At 40.5% G+C, this 24,359-nt stretch overlaps 3 protein-coding genes across 3 annotated transcripts; all 3 read left to right on the top strand.

Annotated features, from left to right (window-relative positions):
• Positions 1-1,914: 1,914 nt before the first annotated feature.
• LOC308491427 (protocadherin alpha-1-like) lies at positions 1,915-4,602 on the top strand (the record flags this gene model as incomplete). Its single annotated transcript, XM_081035008.1, has 1 exon — positions 1,915-4,602. The coding sequence occupies exon 1, from the start codon at positions 2,191-2,193 to the stop codon at positions 4,600-4,602; it is 2,412 nt and encodes an 803-aa protein (XP_080891134.1). The 5' UTR covers positions 1,915-2,190.
• Positions 4,603-12,276: 7,674 nt separating this feature from the next.
• Positions 12,277-16,232, top strand: LOC308491578 (protocadherin alpha-2-like; the record flags this gene model as incomplete). Its single annotated transcript, XM_081035414.1, has 2 exons — positions 12,277-14,664; positions 16,206-16,232. 2 exons carry the CDS (start codon positions 12,277-12,279, stop codon positions 16,230-16,232), a joined length of 2,415 nt encoding a protein of 804 aa, XP_080891540.1.
• Positions 16,233-18,068: 1,836 nt separating this feature from the next.
• On the top strand, positions 18,069-20,929 carry LOC308491425 (protocadherin alpha-3-like; the record flags this gene model as incomplete). The annotated part of the gene is made up of 1 exon (XM_081035006.1): positions 18,069-20,929. The coding sequence occupies exon 1, from the start codon at positions 18,482-18,484 to the stop codon at positions 20,927-20,929; it is 2,448 nt and encodes an 815-aa protein (XP_080891132.1). The 5' UTR covers positions 18,069-18,481.
• Positions 20,930-24,359: the final 3,430 nt, after the last annotated feature.

Consider the following 24,359-nt stretch of genomic DNA (forward strand, 5'->3'; position numbering starts at 1 on the left):
AAGTCCATGGTTAACTATTGTTTTGTTTCAGTTAAGAGTTATCTGATCATTCTAGTATTGAAAATATCTTGAAATTGAGCAATTTTCACCAAAAGAAAGACAGAGGATGAAACATTATACTATGGTTTATGGTTGAAATTATATTTAAAGATCATTGTAGTTCTCAATATTAATACATGATAATTATATAATTTTCAGTTAAATATAGATATGTTTTAAAGCTAAAGTAAGCTTTTAACTATAGAAAATAAAGTACATTTCATCCAGCAGTTTTATGTTTGAAATATTTGAATGCCAGTGAATTCCGGTTAGCATTTATTCTATATTTTCTTCATAGTAATAAAATGTATCCCAGGGAAATGTATAACATATTAAGGTACCTTGAACATTCAAATATTGACAGTATTGTCTAAATCTATTGACATTTAGAAAAGTTCCAAGTTCTGAATTAGCTTCATTTTGAGAATAAGAGAATATTGGTGTATCTTTTTTTTTTAATTTATTTATTGGGGTGACAATTGTTAATGAAATTACATAATTTCAGGTGTACAATTCTGTATTACATCATCTATAAATCCCATTGTGTGTTCACCACCCAGAGTCAGTTCTCCTTCCATCACCATATATTTGATCCCCCTTACCCTCACCTCCCTTCCCCCACCCCCCTGATGTATCTTATATTGCTGTACCTTTTGTAATAAAATAACTACAACACTGAACTATTTAAATTATAATCTGGTCTTTGAAAAATAAAATAGCATTATATTTCACCCATATATTAGTTATCAATTTAAACAATGATTTGTGCTTTCTGATTAGGAAGACATAATAGATTAATCCTTATTAATATTAATAGGAGCCGGCCCAGTGGCTCAGGTGGTTGGAGCTCCGTGCTCCTAATTCTGAAGGCTGCCCATTCAATTCCCACATGGGCCGGTGGGCTCTCAACCACAAGGTTGCCAGTGCAACTCCTCGAGTCCTGCAAGGGATGGTGGGCTGCACCCCCTGCAACTAGCAACGGCAACTGGACCTGGAGCTGAGCTGTGCCCTCCACAACTTATTAATATTAATATCCTTAAATATCCATAGTACTTAAAAAAGAAATGTTAAAGACATTCCTTTAAAAATTAACTAGTGATAATTTATTAAGACCACATAGTCAAATTTTGATGTAGCTATGGGTTTCTGATTATGAATTGGACTAAAGTTGAAGAAGTTTATTAATATGTTATTCCCAAATAATTTCTTCTGAAAACCTAATCACATTAAATTTACATTTAAAATGCTGACTGTGGATTATTATCAAATTCTCAGATATGTGTACTTGATATTGATCCAGTATTCCTATTATTTTAACTTAAATGCAACATGGTTTGTCTTAATAAGAAAAAATGATATAGCTGGAAAAATAAAGATCCAATGGATACTAAATTCAGTTTGGAATAATGACTGTTGAAGGTCAAAAGTCATAAGGTCATCACTCAGATGTTATATAACAAGGAACAAAGGGAAACGTCCCAAATATCACTATTCTAAGAGTTAAAGTATCAGAAAATGATGTCGTTGTTCATACAACATTGAAGGAATCTTAAATATATTTCATAAACATTTCACATGTAAGTAACCGATGACATCATTTAAAAAATAAACACCCAAACTATCCTAGAATAAGGTTAATTTTAGTGGTCAAAGTGCCTTATTTTAAAACTCCAGTATTCAGTTACAAGTATTTAGTAATAAAAATATATGAGTTGATAGATTGTTTGAAATAAAAAGATGTAAGGTTATTTATGCATATCTTGATTTTCCCAAAATCCAATTGTAATATCTTTGTGAAAACAGCTAAAGGAAAATACTGAATTACATACTCTCAAGTGACATTTGAATTGTCTGAGTCTTTAACAGGACCTAAAATTGAAAATGATTGCATTGAGTAAAATTGCAAATGAATATAGAGACTTTTGGAAATCAATGAATGGATCTTACACCATCAGCCACATGATGTCGCTGTACACCACAAAGTCTAGTCAATGGAAATGTACTGATCACCAAAACTAAAGGAAGGAGCTTCATTTTGTCACCGCCCCCGAGAAGACAAAAACGCTAAGGAGATAAATTATTGGAAATAGAGTTAAAAAGCATGATTTTGAAGTAAGGTGAGAGAGGTAGGAAAGGTGTAGAGCATTTGCGATGCTGTTTCCCAGGCGAGGAGGCAAGGGAGCCCGGCGCCTGCTGCTCCCGCTTCTGCTCTTCGCAGCCTGGGAGGCTGGGAGCGCCCAGGTCCACTACTCGGTCCCGGAGGAGGCCAAACACGGCACCTTCGTGGGCCGCATCGCCCAGGACCTGGGACTGGAGCTGGCGGAGCTGGTACCGCGCCTATTCCGGGTGTCATCCAAAGGCCACGGGGACCTTCTGGAGGTAAATCTGCAGAATGGCATTTTGTTTGTGAATTCTCGGATCGACCGCGAGGAGCTGTGCGGGCGGAGCCTGGAGTGCAGCATCCACCTGGAGGTGATCGTGGAGAGGCCGCTGCAGGTTTTCCATGTGGAGGTGGAGGTGAAGGACATTAACGATAATCCACCTGTCTTCAGAGAGAGAGAACAAAGGTTATTTATTCCTGAATCTAGACTGCTGGATTCGCATTTTCCGGTAGAGGGCGCTGCTGATGCGGACATCGGTACCAACGCTCTTCTAACATACACCCTTAACCCCAGTGATTATTTCTCTTTGGATGTACAGGCAAGTGATGAATTTAGTAAGTCACTTTCGCTTGAATTGAGGAAATCTTTGGATAGAGAAGAAACACCAGAACATCGTTTATTATTGACAGCAACTGATGGGGGCAAACCAGAGCTGGAAGGTACAGTTCAACTTCTGATTACGGTGCTCGACGTTAATGATAACGCCCCATTGTTTGCCCAGGCGGTGTATAGAGTCCACTTATTAGAAACCATGGCTAATGGAACATTAGTGGTCACAGTAAATGCCTCTGACGCTGATGAAGGTGTAAATGGAGATGTCATCTTTTTCTTTGGCAGTGACGTTCCTCTTAACATTAAAAAGAATTTCAAAATTGACTCCAGCTCAGGAGAAATTAGGTTAATTGGTAGACTGGATTATGAAGAAACAAAATCCTACGAAATTCAGGTAAAAGCAGTTGATAAAGGAAATCCTCCAATGTCAAATCACTGCAAGGTCTTAGTGAAAGTTCTGGATGTAAATGATAACGCTCCGGAACTGACGGTCACGTCACTGTCATTGCCGGTGAGAGAGGACGCGTCACTCAGGACCGTCATCGCCTTCATTTCCGTGTCCGACCGCGACTCTGGTGTCAACGGGCAGGTGACCTGCTCACTAACACCTGCTGTCCCCTTCAAACTGGTGTCCACCTTCAAGAATTACTATTCGCTGGTGCTGGACAGCGCCCTGGACCGCGAGAGCGTGTCGGACTACGCTGTACTCGTGACCGCGCGGGACGGGGGCTCGCCTTCGCTGTCGGCCACCGCCAGCATGTCCGTGGAGGTGGCCGACGTGAACGACAACGCGCCGGCGTTCGCGCAGCCCGAGTACACGGTGTTCGTGAAGGAGAACAACGCGCCCGGCTGCCACATCTTCACGGTGTCTGCGCGGGACGCGGACGCGCAGGAGAACGCGCGGGTGTCCTACTCGCTGGTGGAGCGGCGGGTGGGCGAGCGTGCGCTGTCGAGCTACGTGTCCGTGCACGCGGAGAGCGGCAAGGTGTACGCGCTGCAGCCGCTGGACCACGAGGAGCTGGAGCTGCTGCAGTTCCAGGTGAGCGCGCGCGACGCGGGCGTGCCGCCCCTGGGCAGCAACGTGACGCTGCAGGTGTTCGTGCTGGACGAGAACGACAACGCGCCGGCGCTGCTGCCGCCTGGGGCGGGCGGCGTGGGCGGCGCGGTGAGCCAGCTGGTGTCGCGGTCGGTGGGCGCGGGCCACGTGGTGGCGAAGGTGCGCGCGGTGGACGCGGACTCGGGCTACAACGCGTGGCTGTCCTACGAGCTGCAGCCGTCGGCGGGGGGCGCGCGCAGCCCGTTCCGCGTGGGGCTGTACACGGGCGAGATCAGCACGACGCGCGCCCTGGACGAGGCGGACGCGCCGCGCCAGCGCCTGCTGGTGCTGGTGAAGGACCACGGCGAGCCGGCGCTGGTGTCTACCGCCACCGTGCTGCTGTCGCTGGTGGACAGCGGCCAGGCGCCGAAGACCCCCTCGCGGGTGTCGGCCGGCGCCGCGAGCGTGGACACGGCTCTAGTGGATGTGAACGTGTACCTGATCATCGCCATCTGCGCGGTGTCCAGCCTGCTGGTGCTCACGCTGCTGCTGTACACGGCGCTGCGGTGCTCGGCGCCGCCCACCCAGGGCGTGTGCGGGCCCGGGAAGCCCACGCTGGTGTGCTCCAGCGCCGTGGGGAGCTGGTCGTACTCGCAGCAGAGGCGGCAGAGGGTGTGCTCCGGGGAGGGCCCGCCCAAGGCCGACCTCATGGCCTTCAGCCCTAGTCTTCCTTCCCGTCCCAACATGTCAGAAGGAAATGAACATCCAGAAACAAAGTCGGACCTTTCCGGTAATGTAAGTCCAACTTTCTAGCTTTGGCTTTAATTTTTTTTTTTAAATTTAACTTGCATAACCATCTTTTCAAATGTGACTTTAAAAAGCATATTCAAAGTGTTCACTAAAATTGCAACAAATCTTAGCATTTAATGTTGGTATTTATTATTTGCAGCTGCATCTTGAATGGAACATGGAAACAAACAAAAAACAAATGTGGGGACTAATTGTTGTATTTCCTGATTGAAAAAGTAGAATATTAAAAAAAAATACTGAAACACTAAGTAGTCTGAATTATATTTAACCCAGGATCTCAACGTAGTCAAATACAGTGACATTTTCAGTTTATTTATTATTTTAATCTTGTAGTGAAATGTCAAGCTGTTAACAAAAAATTACAGGCAAAGTTACAGAAACCATCTGCCTTTTTTTAGGTTTTAAGTTTCAAAGTGGCCAATAAAAATCGTTTTAAGGAAATGTAATTTAAAACATTTATTGGCTTATATTTTAATTTTTATGTTTAAAACATACAACCATTACTTCATTGTCATTATGGACAATATCCTGATGCCAATGGTCTAGAGTTGTCTTGGGTCTGGATGGCTTAATGTAGAATGAATTTGTTGGAGGATCTGGTTAGGAAATACTTATTGAGCTCTTTTCATTTACTTACTAATTTTCTAAAACTCTACATTGCTTTATCTCAACCTTCCAATAACTTTGTGAAGTGAATACTTTAGTCTCACTTTCTCGATGAAGGTGCTGAGGCTCAGAAAAACTAAGTTCAGTATTTTTACTAAGTTTTCTCCAAATTTCCCAATGATATCCAAACTTACTGTTATAATGCACTTTATTGCCTTTCATAAAAATATTTAATATAGTTTACCATGGAAGAAATTTATTTGCAAGAGCAAATTTTTGAAAATCTGTTTAAAAGCCAAAGTAAAAGATCAATAGAAGGGTGGGAATAATTTATACAAAAATCAAGCATAGGTTGAGTGCTAACCCTAATACTTACCTTCCTGAAATGAATGCAGAAATTTGAAAAATAACAATAAAAGGAAATTCTCTAAACTAATTATTCAGGAAAGAAAAAAACTCTCTTCCTGCTATAAATTGAAGGAAGATTTGATTATTGATTATTCTGTAAGGGTTTAGTAATACACTGAACAGTATATTTGATAGCAGTTTTGTAAAACCAACTGAAGCATATTTAATACAGGTATTATTGTATTTGTTAGTCATTCAGTCAAGAGCATAATGTTAAACTTTATTGCCTATGTTTAATCCTGAAGTTACATAAATATTAAAGGAATGTGGTTTCTTTTGTAAACATTCAAATAAATATACAGAAAAAGTCCCATGAAAGTCCCCTTGTGAAAACATTCCATAAGAAAGTAGTATACTTCGGTCGTTTTTTCCAGAGATTTGAATTGACACAGAGCTGTTGCTTAGTGCATTGTAAGAAATAAACTGTAAGCTATAATTCTGTAACTTCAAATATTAATGATCATACCTAGACTTTTGGCAACAACCAGCAGAAAAATAATTTTAAAGTCGGGTTGCCAAGGAAACTTCCTGGTTTCTTTAATATGAGATAAACTTTTTCAGGATTATAAAATTGGAAAAGATAGATTAGGGAGTCACAAAATAATTTTTCTTGCTCAAGTCACATTACTATGTACCCAAAGTTACATTTGTTAATTATATTAATGTCTAGGCATAGGATTTCCTATAGAGACTTTCAATATTTACTTATGGATCCATTCTACAAGTACATATGGAGAGCTTTCTATATATTAAGGCCTTCTGTATACCTAGGGACACAGCAACAAAATAGGCAACGTCCCTAACCTCTTTAAAATCAAAATGGGTTATGAAACGTCATAACCCAATTGGATTTGGTATAATGTTGCTTTTTCCATTTTCGTTGTCTAATCAGGGTATCTAGAAAGGAAGATCTTATTCTATTCATGATTTTTTAAAAAGAGGCAATAAAATGCTGACTGTGACTAGCAAGTTTTCTAGAAACAAAACAGATGAAGGTTTTCACTCTATATGGTACTCAGAAAACTACCATGTTTCCCCAAAAATAAGACCTAGCAGGACCATCAGCTCTAATGTGTCTTTTGGAGTAAAAATTAATACAAGACCCAGCCTTATATTATATAACACCCGGTCCTATGTTACATTAAAATAAGACTGGTCTTATATTAATTTTTGCTCCAAAAGATGCATTAGAGCTGATGGTCTGACTAGGTCTTATTTTCGGGGAAACACGGTATGTGTATTTCTCATTTCCTCAGCTGAAGAAAATATAATCAACCAGAGGGAAATGCCCTGCAAAGGGGAATTAAAATGAACAAACGATTGGGTTGGGGAGAGGAAACTATATTTTGAGGCCAAATTGAAATTAATAAATAGCACAGGAAAGGTAAATATATATTTTCTTCTATCAAGCCAAACAAACTTGAATTAGAGGCTGCCAGTTGAAGTTAAAATGATACAACTTGTTTCTTCAAGAATTTATATAGATTGAAAAAACAATTATCGGAGTGGCCATTAGCTCAGTTGGTTAGAGCGTGGTGCTGATAATACCAAGGTTGCCTTTTCGATCCCTACAGGGGCCGCTGTGAACTGCACCCTCCTTGAAATAAATAAATAAATAATAAAATAAAAAGCAATCATCTAACAGTAATTTACTGAGAAGTTAATGATAAGATTATCAATACAATCGAGCATCATTTGATGAATACCAATAGCCTCTTAAATTTGGCATGAAGACATTCAAGCATCCCTTCACACAACTACATAGGTATCTGTCAAAACAGAATTTTAGATTGATGCATTATGCATCTAAGAACAACCAAACAATTCTTTCTGTATTATGATTATTGATGTAATTGTGAAACATTTTCTGGGTTAGTTGAAAGTATTAACTTGGAGGTGAATCTCAAATATTAGTTAATGATCACTAAACCAAAAGAAGTGGGTTTAGGACTACAAAGTTTGAAAATAGATTTTTTTATGAAAAGGTAATTCTGGAATAGATGAAAAGATTATTGTGGAGGATATTGTTACTTAGTATTTATTTTAATATAAATATGAAGGGATTTCCCGTTGGTAGTTAATATTCTTGTCTCATTCAGAATCTTTGTATAGTCAACACAACTTTCAATAGTTTTGTTTACCTTTATAAGATTTCTTCCAGGAAATGTACTGTATTACTTCCTCTCTTTATAAAGATGAACCAGTTGCTTTATTTTCCTACTTTTCCACCTGTTCTTTCCTATCGTTAATATGTTATTTATTGAATATTTCAGTATTAATAAAAGCATAGAATAATATAGATTTATGGCAAAATTTATTTGTTAGTATTTATTTCATGGTATGTTTATAATTCAAATTAGTCATTCAGTTAGGAAATTCATTGATTAAAAAGTGGTCATATCCTCAGAAAAGGAAGATATATATGCTGAGATCTTTTAACAGATTATAATTATTATTATGCAGTTGGATTAATTTTGGTTAATTTTAATTATCCATTAATGTTAGTAGCTTCACGTCTTTGTTGTCTATCTGAAAATGCTAGGCAAAGGTCATCATGCTGTGCATACTGAGAATAACAGTGTTATTCTCATTTTTCTACAGAAGCTCCAATTTTCAAGCACCCCAATGGAAACAAAAACTGTCTCTGCTTTCAGTAAAATCTTGGTAAAACATATATTATTTTTCGATTATTCAATTTCAGTTAATAGTTTCCATTTTATTACTATGATTTTAGGAATTATAATTTTATTTTCAAGTTAACTTGGTATCATAGCAATGTAGTTTCATTTGCAGGGAAATAGTATTTTTATACCCCATAAAATACAAGACAGAACACTTGGGAATACTATTTCTTGATATGTTCCTTCTTTTTGAAAAGACTTCCTTTCTAAGATTAGAATTGTAATTCTATTTTCTTGTATTACAATAAGTAACGAGAAAAGTAAGCCTTCCCTTGAGTCACCTTTGAGACTTATGGTCAGTCAAGAATACAAATAGATAAGCATAAGAAATAGTTGTTTATTTTGGTAACAATATCTCTTTCCTTCTCCTTCTGAGAATACTGGAAGAGATCACTTCCCTGTTACCTTGAGGTGTGATTTTCTTTGACCAGAGTAATGTGAATGATACGTGACTTCCAAGCAGAAGTATATAATTTCCAGTGCTGCTTTTGCTGACTTCTGCTGTCTTTTGCTATTGCAGCAATTATGAAAGCACAGGTTGATGTCGAGGTGCTATAATATCAAAGCAGTCTGGGATGCTGAGCCAACATGTGGAGAAAAGCTGTCCTCGGCAGTCTCCCATAACCATGGAAGACTTTGAAGGAGACAGAAATAAAACTGTTTATTTTAGAAGGAAAATTTAAATAGTCAATGTACAGCAACATATTCATTGGGATTCCACTGCCATTAAACCAATGTGAACAGAATGAATTTTAAGAGGAGAGTATTACAACAGATAATACAACTGATAGAACATTATTATTGACCTTTTCACTAAGGCATCTGACCATTAAGCAGATTAATAACTTGGATCTCATGGGAAAAAATATTGTGTTGTGATTTCTTTTTCTTACATATAAAAGGTAGGAGAAGAAAAACAGTAAACCGAACGTAAAATGTTTTAGGCACCTCTTCTCTTTTTGTCTTGCCTAGCATTCGTTCCCCCTTCTTTTTTTTTTCTCCCCTTCTACGGCGTTGTTGTAGTTTTGTGAAGGAGGGGGATGAAGATTTTGCAAGAATAAATGCTCAGACACATAAACTTTAGGGAATTAACAGTTTGCTTTGATAAGTACGAAAGGTATAATTTCAGCAATGGATACTATATTAGTTTCATAGGGCTGCTGTAACAAATTATCGCAAACTTGCTGGCTTAAAACAACAGAAATTTATTCTCTCACAGTTCTAGAGGCCAATATCAAGGTGTTGTCAGGGCCACATTCCCTCTGAAGACTCTAGAAAATAATTCTTCCTTGCCCCTTCCAGTTTCTGGTGATTCCTGGCAATTCTTGGCCTGTGCCAACATAACTCCAATTTCTGCCTCAGTCATCACATTTCTTTGCTGTGTCTCTGTGTACCTTCTCTTTTTCTGTCTCTTCTAAGGATGTCTGTCATTGGATTTATGGCCAAGCCTAATCTAGGATGACGTTAGGGTTACCTTAACTATATCTGTAAAGATCTTTATTCCAAGTAAACTCACATTCTGGCATTCTGGGTGGATATATCTTTTCAACCCACTACAGATACCCACTACAGATACTATTCAACTCACTACAGATACCAGGAGATGTCGAATTTGGTGGTATCTGTTGAGCATGGCTTCTCAGTTTCCTTTCACCATTGGAGGAAATGTGCTTGGATTTCTGGCAGTGGCACTCTATCTCTCTGAGGGAAGGAGTGAGATATTCTAGGTCCTCAGAAACCCTGAATCACAGCAGAATATGCCTCGTACCCTCAGACATGTCCTTCTGAAAATCCAGCAAAATTACCTCATAGGATTTCAAAAATTGCCTTAGGCAAGCTATGTTTCCTAGAGCCAACACCTGAATTCTAGGTATAATTTCTCAATATGTCAACAGTTGCCAACATGTTGGCTACTAATTAGTATATCAAAATTATTGGGTATTGTAAATGTGCAGTTTCATTGCAACTACGTCATGATGTAATGGCCAGTCTGTAGCTATGTGATGAAATCAGTTTAAACTTCAGGAGAAGTTGGTCACATGAGGCCTTACACTGGCCTTCACTTCACAAGAACCGACCTCCTCATTTTTAGTTTACATAATTTAGTTATGGCTGATTTCATGTCCTGGCTTCAACAATAAATAAGCGACCTATATCAGGCCAAGTAAGAACCATCACGACTATTGACTAAAGGCAAGATACGTCATCTAAACTGGGTCAGAAAAAGTGATATTCTAGGATTTTTGCTGGGGCTGTTGGAAAAGGGCATTTTCTGTCTGTTGAGAATTTCTAAATGTAGCCTAAAAATATGTAGCCTAAAAGCTACTTTGGCCATTTTGCCATGATATGGGGAAAGCCCACCTGAGAAGGTCAGCAGAGGAAAATAAACCATAAATGTGGAAATATTTTCCTTATGGTATTATTGAAGTGTGTATACACAGCTCTGCCTGAAACCAGTAAATAATTATCCATTTCAATGTATAAGACAATAAATGATGCTCTGGTTTCTTGATTAAGTCAGTTCACTAAGAGTTCATTGTTAGAGTATGATTAATATAAATATACATTTCCATAAGTGGTGTGAATAAATATTGTAAGATATTGGACTCAAGGGAGAAATTAGTATTGGTTTTCAGTACTAGGAAAAGCTAGTTTTTCTTTAGCAAGAATTTTTCTTTTCTTTTTTGGAGACTGTAAATTTTGCAATTAATTTTGTTTTCCTCTTTGCTGAAAAAAAAATTTGTGACCTCTTTAGAGTAACTGAAAATTACTATTATGTATTTTGAACACTGACCCATTCCTCAGTTCATTTTATTTCATCCATATGTTTATCTTATTTTCATATTGTTTGTGTGTTGAAAGCGCCAGCTAAGAATTACTAAAAGAAGATATCTCAAATAATTAACACTAAAAAAAGAGATAACTTGTACTATTCAACTATCCAAATGTAGTAGAAAACAGAATATTCCTAAATTAAGAACACATTATCCAAGTGAGAAACAAATTATTAACTTTCAAACATTGGCAAACAGTTCAGAAAACAAAATTAAATGAAAAACCCAACAATAGAATAAATAAACGTATTTTCATTTGACTAAAATACCCTTTGAGTCCTATTTGCTTCATTTGAAGAAATGGTAAAAAAAAAAAGAGGTAATGAAACCAAAATAATTGAAAGGAGGATCTCACAGAGATATTTTCACACCTATGTTCATAGTAACATAGTTCACAATAGCCAAGAGGTGGAAACAATCCAAATGTCCATAGACAGATGGATGAATAGATACATAAAATGTGGTATATACATATGTTAGAATGTAATTCAGCCTTAAAAAGGAAGGAAAGCCAGTCACATGCTACAACATGGGTGAAACTTGAGAACATTATGCTAAGTGAAATAAGTCAATCACAGACAAAATAGTATATGATTCCACTTATATGAGGTATCTAACGTGGTTAAATTTATAGAAACAGAAGGCATAATGGTGGCTGGGGGTTGTGGTGTGGTGGTAGAAAAGCAGGAGTTGTCTAATGAGCATAGAGTTTCAAATTCGCAAGATGAAAATTCTGGATATCTGTTTCACAACAATGTGAATATACTTCATACTTCTTAACTGTATACTTAAAAATGGTTGAGATGGTAAATTTTATTATGTGTTTTCTTAACAAGAAGGGGAAAATGATATATTTTAGAGTTTAAAAATAGGTATTTTTCCAAGATGAAAGTTATGAGTAAACTCAGGCCAGACAATAGTCTAGTTTTAAATCTACAGGATAGAGTAGAGCCTACATTTTGGCCACATGATGTCGCTGTCTACCACAGAGTGTTCACTAAGAAGAAAAATACCCAGAGCCCCATTGTCACGCTAGAGAAGCAGAACAAATAAGAGAAGAAGCAGGACTTGAGCAGAGACAAAAGAAGAGTATTTTAAATTTTGCAAAACATGATTTTCTAATTGGATCGACTCACTGAGGATTGGTAATGGTGTCTTCTATGAGAAGGGACGGGGAGGTTGGGCGCCTGCTTCTCTCCTTTCTGTTCCTGGTAGCCTGGGAGGCCGGGAGCGGCCAAGTCCACTACTCGGTCCCGGAGGAGGCCAAACACGGAACCTTCGTGGGCCGCATCGCCCAGGACCTGGGGCTGGAGCTGGCGGAGCTGGTGCCGCGCCTGTTCCGGGTGGCGTCCAAAGGCCGCAGGGACCTTCTGGAGGTAAATCTGCAGAATGGCATTTTGTTTGTGAATTCTCGGATCGACCGCGAGGAGCTGTGCGGGCGGAGCCTGGAGTGCAGCATCCACCTGGAGGTGATCGTGGAGAGACCGCTGCAGGTTTTCCATGTGGATGTGGAGGTGAAGGACATTAACGACAACCCTCCCTTATTTCCAATGGCTGTAAAGACTATCCGGTTTCACGAATCCAGGCTGCTTGATTCGCGGTTTCCTCTAGAGGGAGCATCTGATGCAGATATCGGAGTAAACGCTCTTCTCTCCTACAAGCTCAGCTCCAGTGAGTTTTTCTTTCTAGATATACAGACAAGTGACGAACTAAGCCAGTCTTTGTCTCTTGTGCTTAGGAAATCTCTGGATAGAGAGGAAACTGCTGAGGTTAATTTGTTACTGGTGGCTACTGATGGGGGCAAACCTGAGCTCACCGGCACTGTTCAATTGCTTATTAAGGTATTAGATGTGAATGACAATGAACCTACCTTTGACCAAGCACTGTACAAAGTACAATTGTTAGAGAACACCGCAAATGGAACATTAGTGGTTAAACTAAACTCTTCTGATGCAGATGAAGGATCAAACAGCGAGATTGTGTATTCATTTAGTAGTGATGTGCCCTCCACTACAAAAACCAAATTCAAAATAAATCCCAGCACAGGGGAAATCAGAACTAATGGACAATTGGATTATGAAGAAACGAAATCCTACGAGATTCAAGTCACTGCATATGACAATGGAACTCCGTCAATGTCTGGGCACTGTAAAATTTCAGTAAAACTTGTAGACGTCAATGATAACATACCAGAAGTCTCAGTGACATCTCTGTCACTTCCGATCCGAGAGGACGCTCCGTTGGGCACAGTACTCGCCCTCATCATGGTGTCTGACCGCGACTCCGGTGCCAACGGGCGGGTGACCTGCTCACTAACACCTGCTGTCCCCTTCAAACTGGTGTCCACCTTCAAGAATTACTATTCGCTGGTGCTGGACAGCGCCCTGGACCGCGAGAGCGTGTCGGACTACGCTGTACTCGTGACCGCGAGGGACGGGGGCTCGCCTTCGCTGTCGGCCACCGCCAGCGTGTCCGTGGAGGTGGCCGACGTGAACGACAACGCGCCGGCGTTCGCGCAGCCCGAGTACACGGTGTTCGTGAAGGAGAACAACGCGCCCGGCTGCCACATCTTCACGGTGTCTGCGCGGGACGCGGACGCGCAGGAGAACGCGCGGGTGTCCTACTCGCTGGTGGAGCGGCGGGTGGGCGAGCGTGCGCTGTCGAGCTACGTGTCCGTGCACGCGGAGAGCGGCAAGGTGTACGCGCTGCAGCCGCTGGACCACGAGGAGCTGGAGCTGCTGCAGTTCCAGGTGAGCGCGCGCGACGCGGGCGTGCCGCCCCTGGGCAGCAACGTGACGCTGCAGGTGTTCGTGCTGGACGAGAACGACAACGCGCCGGCGCTGCTGCCGCCTGGGGCGGGCGGCGTGGGCAGCGCGGTGAGCCAGCTGGTGTCGCGGTCGGTGGGCGCGGGCCACGTGGTGGCGAAGGTGCGCGCGGTGGACGCGGACTCGGGCTACAACGCGTGGCTGTCCTACGAGCTGCAGCCGTCGGCGGGGGGCGCGCGCAGCCCGTTCCGCGTGGGGCTGTACACGGGCGAGATCAGCACGACGCGCGCCCTGGACGAGGCGGACGCGCCGCGCCAGCGCCTGCTGGTGCTGGTGAAGGACCACGGCGAGCCGGCGCTGGTGTCTACCGCCACCGTGCTGCTGTCGCTGGTGGACAGCGGCCAGGCGCCGAAGACCCCCTCGCGGGTGTCGGCCGGCGCCGCGAGCGTGGACACGGCTCTAGTGGACGTGAACGTGTACCTGATCATCGCCATCTGCGCGGTGTCCAGCCTGCTGGTGCTCACGCTGCTGCTGTACACGGCGCTGCGGTGCTCGGCGCCGCCCACCCAGGGCGTGTGCGGGCCCGGGAAGCCCACGCTGGTGTGCTCCAGCGCCGTGGGGAGCTGGTCGTACTCGCAGCAGAGGCGGCAGAGGGTGTGCTCCGGGGAGGGCCCGCCCAAGGCCGACCTCATGGCCTTCAGCCCCAGCCTACCTCAAGGTCCAGGGTTATCAGAAGAAAGACCACCCTCAGAATCAGAACACTTAGGAAAGGTGAGTCTTTTAATTTTTTTCCTGTCAATTTTAGAATTGTTCTATTTACTTACGATTCTATTAGTTATTTTGATTCAAATCTCTGCCGTTATTTTATATCATTATTCTATTGTGCAATATGTCAGGAATGGGTTACAGAGCAATTTCTTGAATTGAGAACAATTTCCTTAAATAATTTTTTTTAAAAAAATTACATTTTGGCTTTTCCATAATTAAATCTTTCCATGAATAATAGGACCTTTAAGGATTGAAAAACACTTAAGCAAAATTTGAAAACTGAGGATTACCTATAAATGTTTCTTCTCAAAATTAAAAAAAATTACAAATGCTAAAATTTATAGAGTATGATTATATAATACTTATTTTCCATTTACACCATCCTTACATTCTGTCAGAGTATTTGAAATAAGACTATATTATGTATCTGAACATGTCCTAAATCATTCTTTCATTCAGGAATTCATTGTCTGTTTATACAACAGTTAAAAAGTTCATTTTCCTTTTCTTTGTGTTTGAAAGTAGCCTTAATGGATCTTTTAATGAATGCCAGGACTTCTAAAATTATCTATCACCGTGTTTCCCGGAAAATAAGACCTAGTCAGACCATCAGCTCTAATGTGTTTTTTTGGAGGAAAAAATAATATAAGACCGGGTCTTATATAATATAATGTTATATAAGACCCGGTCTTATATTAAAAATTGCTCCAAAAGACGCAATAGAGCTGATGGTCTTATTTTCGGGGAAACACAGCATATAGGTCATTACCACACATGACATCACTTTGGAATAATTGCTCATTTTAGATATGACTTTCAGTAGTAAAATAACTTATTTTAGATAGAGATTTCACACTTGCAAAATCCTAGGAATTTTAAGGCATAGTAGAGAGTTCTTTGAGAAAAGAGCCCTCTCTATATTTTGTTTAATTAAAGAATCTTAACATTTAAAAAATCACATAGTGGGGTGGCCAGGTGTTGGGACTTTTTCTTCATATAAGTGAGAGTACTATAACCCAGTGTTTATGTTAGCTGGTTGCTCAGTCATCCTTCCAGTATCAGTATTACTGGGCTAATGTATGCAGGCCTTCCACGGTGCAGAGATTGACGGCCTTCCTCTGGCACCACACTCTATACCTAGATAACCTTTTCCATGATATGATTGTGAGCTCACTCAATTTCACCTGGCAACACCCATATTCCTAATGAAGTTGAGTTTTTTTTCAAAGGCTAAGGACTGGTATTGGATGACTACAGTTTCATTGGAAACTCCCGTGTTAGATAAGTAAAACACTAAACTTGGCAAGTAAATGTTATACTTGGAAAGGAAATTAAAAAAAAATTTCAACCAAAACAAGATGTCGTGGGGTGAAATAACTGTCTAAAACTGTCTTCTACTATTTGGTTCTTAGTTATTTGCTGTTTTATGCTAATGTATTTGGATAGTGAGTAATCATAGAAATAGTTTCTACTAAGTGATCTTAGCCATAGCCATTTCACAGATAGGCTAGAATATCAACTTCATCTGGGATCTTCTTTTACAGGAATTGAGTTTGGTTGGGAAATCTTGAGTCCATTTAAGCGTAGTCTGTTCCTATGGGAAACTTACTAGCTCCTTTGCATTGATAAGCCTCAAAATTCAGAGTATGTATTTCCTGGGAATCAGAAAAGTTCATCTGAGGCGTTATATCTTTATAGAGAAAAACAAATAGCTTGAACAAATGAGGAAGAAGCTTTTTCTTTGGAGGAGTCATCCCAAAGAAATCATAGAGTATCACAGCTATTCACCACCTTCTTGAGACTTGTGTGCAGAATGATGAGTGGTCAGGTGAAATCCTTCACACTGGAAGTCTGGCCATTGTGTTTTTGCTGTAGGTAAATGGTAAGCTTTTAAAACTGTATACCTGTGTGCCTAAGTATCTCCAGGAGTCACAATCTATCGCTATATAAGTTCCTATGTTTTCTTATTCCTTATTTACATTTTTCTTATGTTGCCTTAGTACACTCTTAAATGTCATAAAATGTATATTACTACAGTAAGTTGTCAAAGGTATCTCATTAATATGAAGTCCATGCTGTTTTAAAATTCTGTTTGTCTCTCATTTTAATACTAGCTATTACCTTTCAAGATGCATCAAAGCACTAAGCAGCATATTGATCTCTACAATTATTTCCTAGATCCATGCTTTTCTAAAATAATTCCAAAGTGTTTACTTACTACTTCATCAACTAGCACAATAAAATCCATTTGAAATTATGTAAATTTGATATTACCAATATCATTAATATAACTTACTTGTTTACTTATTACTTGAGAAAATTTATTTAAAATATTCATTAAAAATTGATAATTCATTCTATTCTAAATGTAAGTGATAAAATATGAGTAAGTTGCAATCCCAGCTTGCATTCAATGCTTACACAGAAAAAGAAACTGGCATGAAAACTTTTCTCCTAATACTTAAATCATGCATTTGATTTCATTAAAAAAGGGGTGTGACTATAAGTAAAAATGTGGACACTCTTACCTCTTCAAATTCAACCTCTTCCCATGAATTTTCTCTGGTTAACTTCCAAATGCTCAGAGAACTCATGCCTCACTGAATTCACTGAGATCTTTAGAATATTTTACTGCCTTGTCTTACATATGTTGAATAGTGAAGAATGTGCTAAAGATACTTTTTTTCTCTACTGATTGATTAAATAACCAATTCTTTCAAGTAACAACTTTTTAAGAAACCAGAATCCAGAAATTCATCCAGAGTGGAGATGATTAAATACACAATTATTTCATGTTGTGAACATTTTAGGATACACAGATAAATTAAAATGTATAAATGGCATGGATATGTTAAACACAAATATACTCTTATTTGGTGTGATGTAAATGTAACAAAAATCCAAACCATATAGTATTGTCATACAGCAAATAACAAATTTACAAAAGAACTGCACTTGCACTGTAAAAGACTGACTTTGGTATCCTTATATAAATAACAGTTAAGACAGCTAACAGGGATATAGTCGTTGGATAAAGGACATAAGACATTCTACAAATAAATAAATAATAAAGTGAACATATTTTACAAATTAACAATTGCCAAAATAACATAGAATATACGGATATATATTCATACATATTTTCAATGTTTCGATGGTCACAAATATCAAAGGCATGCTTTTTCTATAAAATGTAGATTTCGAGGCCAAGTGGTTAAAGTTTTGGCTCTTGAATCAGATTGAGATCCCATCCAACCACCACCAGTTAATATAGTTTTTAAGTTATTTAACCTGTATATGCTTCTACTTCCTTGTTTGCAAAAAAGGAAACATTAATACTCACCTCAGAGAGTTGTTGTGAAAATTTAATTAGGTAACTCTATTAAAACAAATAGAACTATGCTTGTCTCATGGGATTTATATCCAATAGATATCCACTGCTGTTATAACAGTACTCACTATTTTACTATATTTTACTGCATGTCATGGATTGGCAGAATGGAAAGTGATGAATTAGTATAAAAGTTTAAAAGATACATTTTGATAAAATATAAAGACTTTGAGGCGTGCTTGAAGAAAATTACAATGAAAACTTGGGAAAGTTCAAAGTATAAGGAAAAGAAGATAATACATTTAATACTTACACATTTAGCCACATGATGTCGCTGTCCTCCACAAGGTCTTTCACCACAAAAGAAATACAGTGTGTATTACGTACTCAGATGCTGCTTTTCCTCACCATCTCTGAAATATGGGGAAGGTAAGGTTGTTTAAGAAATGAAGAATAAGGAATTCAGAATATTTTTTAAATTTTGGACCAATGCAAGAGCGACCCAATATTTGGAAAAGGTTTGCAATGGTGTTTTCCTGGAGAGGAGGTCTAGGAGCTGGGCGTCTGCTGCTCTTGCTTCTTCTGCTCCTCACTATCTGGGAAGCTGGGAGCGGCCACGTCCGCTACTCGGTCCCTGAGGAGGCCAAACACGGCACCTTCGTGGGCCGCATCGCCCAGGATCTAGGGCTGGAGCTGGCGGAGCTGGTGCCGCGCCTGTTCCGGGTGGCGTCCAAAGGCCGCAGGGACCTTCTGGAGGTAAATCTGCAGAATGGCATTTTGTTTGTGAATTCTCGGATCGACCGCGAGGAGCTGTGCGGGCGGAGCCTGGAGTGCAGCATCCACCTGGAGGTGATCGTGGAGAGGCCGCTGCAGGTTTTCCATGTGGATGTGGAGGTGAAGGACATTAACGACAACCCGCCGGTTTTTCCAATGGCAGTGAAAAAATTGTTTATTTACGAATCCCGGCCGCCTGGCTCTCGGTTTCCGCTAGAGGGCGCATCAGACGCAGATATAGGAACCAATTCGCAGTTGACTTACAGTCTTAATTCCCATGAATATTTTACCTTGGATGTTAAAAGAAATGATGAGGAAATTAAATCCCTTGGACTCGTGTTGAAAAAACTTTTAAATCGAGAGGACACTCCTGAACATCAATTACTAATAATGGCAGTTGATGGTGGGAAACCAGAGCTCACTGGCACTACTCAACTAAAGATCACCATTTTGGATGTAAACGACAACCCCCCAGAGTTTGACAGGACGGTCTACAAAGTCAGATTATTCGAAAATGCACCAAATGGTACACTAGCAGTGATTGTTAACGCCTCTGATTTGGATGAAGGAGTAAATAAGGACATTGTATATTCTTTCAATACAGACACGTCAGCAGATACTCTGTCAAAATTCCACTTAGACCCGGTTAATGGATACATCAGTGTAAAGGGTGACATAGATTTCGAGGAAACTAAGTTGTATGAAATCCAAGTAGAAGCGACAGATAAAGGAACTCCTCCAATGGCAGGTCACTGCACTGTTTTAATAGAAATTTTGGACACCAATGATAATGTACCTGAGTTGGTAATCAAATCACTATCGTTACCTGTATTAGAAGATGCTCCACTTGGCACGATCATCGCCCTTATTAGCGTGTCCGACCTCGACTCCGGTGCCAACGGGCAGGTGACCTGCACCGTGACGCCCAATGCCCCATTCAAGCTGTTATCCACTTTCAGAAATTACTATTCGCTGGTGCTGGACAGCGCCCTGGACCGCGAGAGCGTGTCGGACTACGCTGTACTCGTGACCGCGCGGGACGGGGGCTCGCCTTCGCTGTCGGCCACCACCAGCGTGTCCGTGGAGGTGGCCGACGTGAACGACAACGCGCCGGCGTTCGCGCAGCCCGAGTACACGGTGTTCGTGAAGGAGAACAACGCGCCCGGCTGCCACATCTTCACGGTGTCTGCGCGGGACGCGGACGCGCAGGAGAACGCGCGGGTGTCCTACTCGCTGGTGGAGCGGCGGGTGGGCGAGCGTGCGCTGTCGAGCTACGTGTCTGTGCACGCGGAGAGCGGCAAGGTGTACGCGCTGCAGCCGCTGGACCACGAGGAGCTGGAGCTGCTGCAGTTCCAGGTGAGCGCGCGCGACGCGGGCGTGCCGCCCCTGGGCAGCAACGTGACGCTGCAGGTGTTCGTGCTGGACGAGAACGACAACGCGCCGGCGCTGCTGCCGCCTGGGGCGGGCGGCGTGGGCGGCGCGGTGAGCCAGCTGGTGTCGCGGTCGGTGGGCGCGGGCCACGTGGTGGCGAAGGTGCGCGCGGTGGACGCGGACTCGGGCTACAACGCGTGGCTGTCTTATGAGCTGGAGCCGTCGGCGGGGGGCGCGCGCAGCCCGTTCCGCGTGGGGCTGTACACGGGCGAGATCAGCACGACGCGCGCCCTGGACGAGGCGGACGCGCCGCGCCAGCGCCTGCTGGTGCTGGTGAAGGACCACGGCGAGCCGGCGCTGGTGTCTACCGCCACCGTGCTGCTGTCGCTGGTGGACGGCGGCCAGGCGCCGAAGACCCCCTCGCGGGTGTCGGCCGGCGCCGCGAGCGTGGACACGGCTCTAGTGGACGTGAACGTGTACCTGATCATCGCCATCTGCGCGGTGTCCAGCCTGCTGGTGCTCACGCTGCTGCTGTACACGGCGCTGCGGTGCTCGGCGCCGCCCACCCAGGGCGTGTGCGGGCCCGGGAAGCCCACGCTGGTGTGCTCCAGCGCCGTGGGGAGCTGGTCGTACTCGCAGCAGAGGCGGCAGAGGGTGTGCTCCGGGGAGGGGCCGCCCAAGGCCGACCTCATGGCCTTCAGCCCCAGTCTTCCACCTGGTCCGTTTAGCCGGGATAGAGAAGAGCAGCTGGATGTGGATGTCGATCTTTCTGCCAAAGTGAGTAATTTTTAAAATCTTTTCATTGTCTTTGTTTTTTATCCCTCCATATTTCTACTGCTTTGGAAACATTTTAACAGTTGATTACTCTGTTTTAAGTAATTAGAATTTTCCAGGTCCTGGTTTCATGGTTAAAATGTTTGAAAATCTTGTGACTAATGTTTTTAAACCGAATCAGCAATAAGTAGTGTCAACCAAACTTACTGTTGTTGTTGTTGTTGTTGTTGTTGTTGTTCTTAGATGGAGTAATAGAATTATTTTATCGCTAAGGTCTGGATAGGAATGAAATATATTTTCCTGGATGAATGCACTGGTTAGAATATTGACTCCAACTGTGGTGTACTAATCCCTGCACAATGTTTTAATAGCTTTTGCCACTTTTCATTTAGCGTTCTTACTGGATTTTAGTCCAAATGTCACTGGCCCATTTTATGAATTCACCCTAGATGTATTCTTTTTTTTTTTTTACTATTATCTTATATCTTCAATTTCAAATATTAGTTTTTCAAACCTGTTATCTCTTATGGAGCCTCTATTACTCACTGATTCATTTATCTAGATTCTGTTTTTCCATTCTACTTACACATGATTTGTTTCAGTCCTTGTGCTCACATTTGGTAATATGTGTATTGCTGATAATTTCCCAACTGGGTAAAAAATATAAACAGAAAAATTTTATTGCTTTTAGAATTGTATCTTTGTCCATCTTCAGTTTCTCAGTACTTCTATTAGTAAGCATTAAAAAAATCAATAGGAAGTGAAATTTTAATACTCTCTTTATACCATAATTTAGAAAATACTCTTTTTGAAAGAATATTATTAATCTTAACGATTATTATTTTCCATCTGAACAATTTGTTGAAAATAATACTTATACCTAATTTAAAAACTATTCTACTATCAAAACTTATTAATCATTAATGCCTTTTGCATACAATATTAAGGATGCTAATGTCCAAAAAGTTCAATAAGTCAATGTCATTACTGGTAGTCTTCCTCTGAATACCAAGCTGTTTATTAATGTGTCATGTAGTAAGTACAAAGCTCTAAATAGCTTCCCCAAATAAAATTGAAATGAAATTGTTTTTTTCAGTCAATTGCCTATTTGGTATTTGATCATTTTTCCTAGCAAGTAGTTGGGCTCCCATTCAAGTTTCCTTGCCACTGGAAACCAAAGCTTGGGCATATTAAAGACTGCAGAACAGTCAAGTATTTCTAAACCATAAGAGAAAATGAGAATACCAGCCTTGCTCATGGGAGGTATATGGGTCCCAATTTACATAATTAAATGGAATACTTTTCCACACAAGTTATATACTATAACTTTCTCCTTCCTTGTTCAAGCTTCCTTACTCAAACATGGTTAATACTCGATGACATTGTGGGGAGGCTAACATAAAAAATAGCAAGATAGTCTCCCTTTTTCCCATTTTCCTTTCCTTTTTCTGGCACTATCCTTCGCTGCTTCCTCTCTAGACAGTATTAGCCACAGCATTTCCAACCTCAGTTTACTATTTATTTTATCAGACCTCATTTTCATCCTATTGTAAATAATGGGGTCATGCAAAGTTCTTGTCTCCAAGATAAGGGACTTCAGTCTAAAAATTCCAATTTTCCTCTTCAAATTCTTGACTGAGATGATTGTTAGCTAGTAAGAAATTTTGAAGACTTTTGAGTTTTTCTCTTTAGAGGTGTATTGCTTCTATACCAGATGAGTACTGAATAGTTTCCAAATATATATCCTTTTTATTCTTTGCATTCCTCATCTATGTTTTTAATTATTTTACAAAACAATGTAAATGGATAGAGTCCTTTTCACTTTCTTCCAGTGTGTTTGACACCTATGATCACTTTGTAGAAATCTACAGTTTGGGTCCTCAAACAGTGAAGCTGCTCTGATTTATGTTTTAATTCAGAAAAAAACGCCTGATTGTGGTTCTTCATAGAATGGAACCCTAAAGCTATTTTCACTACACTGATTTCCTTTTTGTCCTACATAACCATGGGGGAAAAGAGGTTTATGGACATAATAGGCAAAGAAAATCTGACAATGGCTACTATCATGTCCTTCTATATTGAGTTTCTTTATGTCAGAAAAATATATCATGCTCTATTTTTAAGGACTTATTCATTGCCTGTTAAAACTCAGATGTCTCAAATATCATGACTGACAAGAACTGGAATGAAAACTAAGCTAAAAATCCAGGTTTTCAAGATGGAAATTGAAATACATACTAATTAGGGCAATATCTAAGGATAATGTTTTTGCATCTCTGGAAAATTATAGAAGCTGCTGAGATATCATATTTTTCTGACTAGCTATATGATCACCTTAATTTAATGTATTTTATTAGTCAATTGGAGGGAACCAAACTATTCTATTAGGTACATATTCAGCAAATACTAGTTAAGTGTTCTGAGCTATTAAACTATTAAGACAACTATTCTTTTTAAAGTTATACATACATACAAAAATGCCTACAAAAGAAAAATTAATATAATAAATGGCCTAAGTGATTCATCTGGATGCATAGTATATAAAAGTAAGTAAAGATACCTGCCTAATTGGTTTAATCATGAAAGTCATCATTGGTCAAGGAAGTTTAAATGGTTATGAAATGGGGGAAATTGCTTTGTGAAGCATTTGGAAATGATGGATGTTTTTCAGGTAGGGGACAAAATGAGTATGTTTGTTTAGTGATCGTTTTTGCTGGATACAGCAAATTGTCCACTTTGACTAAAATATATGAGCAACATAGGAGAAAATAAAGTTTAGGCATATTAGACACTGGAGAATGGGCAAGTATTTATAAATCACAAGAGACAAAATGAGAATATCAATGTTGATGAAATGAAGTAAATATGTTCCAGTGAATAAAATTATTTGGAATAATTTTCCACACAAATTAAATACCACAACATCCTACTTCCCGGTTAAAGCTTCCTTGCACCTTCAGCCCATAGATGATCTAAGGAAGACTCAAATAAATGCTGATGGTCTGTGTTTCCTTTTACGAACTATTTCAAAATTCCCTTTCAATAGCTTATTCTTGGAATCAGAGGTTCCCAAGAGATGGGTTCTCTGAAGTCTTCAACACCTGGAATATGAAATCCAAAGAGGAACATTGTCTCCCCATTAATAACAACCTTCCCACATTCTTGGGAACACATGAATTTTCCTAACCATCACTTTACAATTGTAGGTTTACAAAGTGTATATTAACTACAGTTGGGTCTCTGTAAATACTTAAAAACCTGTATGAAAAAAAGGATTTCCACTGGAGTAAAAACTGCCCTTGTGGTGAAACAGGATCACATTCAATCAGTAGTACAAAATGTGTACTCCAGTAGTACAAAATGTGATTCTATTCTCCAATGGCATTAAAGTATGTGGAATGGCTGAAAGAATAAATAAGAGGTAGCAGTTAAGAGCATGGATTTCCAG

This window comes from Rhinolophus hipposideros (assembly GCF_964194185.1).
Source record: "Rhinolophus hipposideros genome assembly, chromosome: 23".
Lineage (NCBI taxonomy): Eukaryota > Metazoa > Chordata > Mammalia > Chiroptera > Rhinolophidae > Rhinolophus > Rhinolophus hipposideros.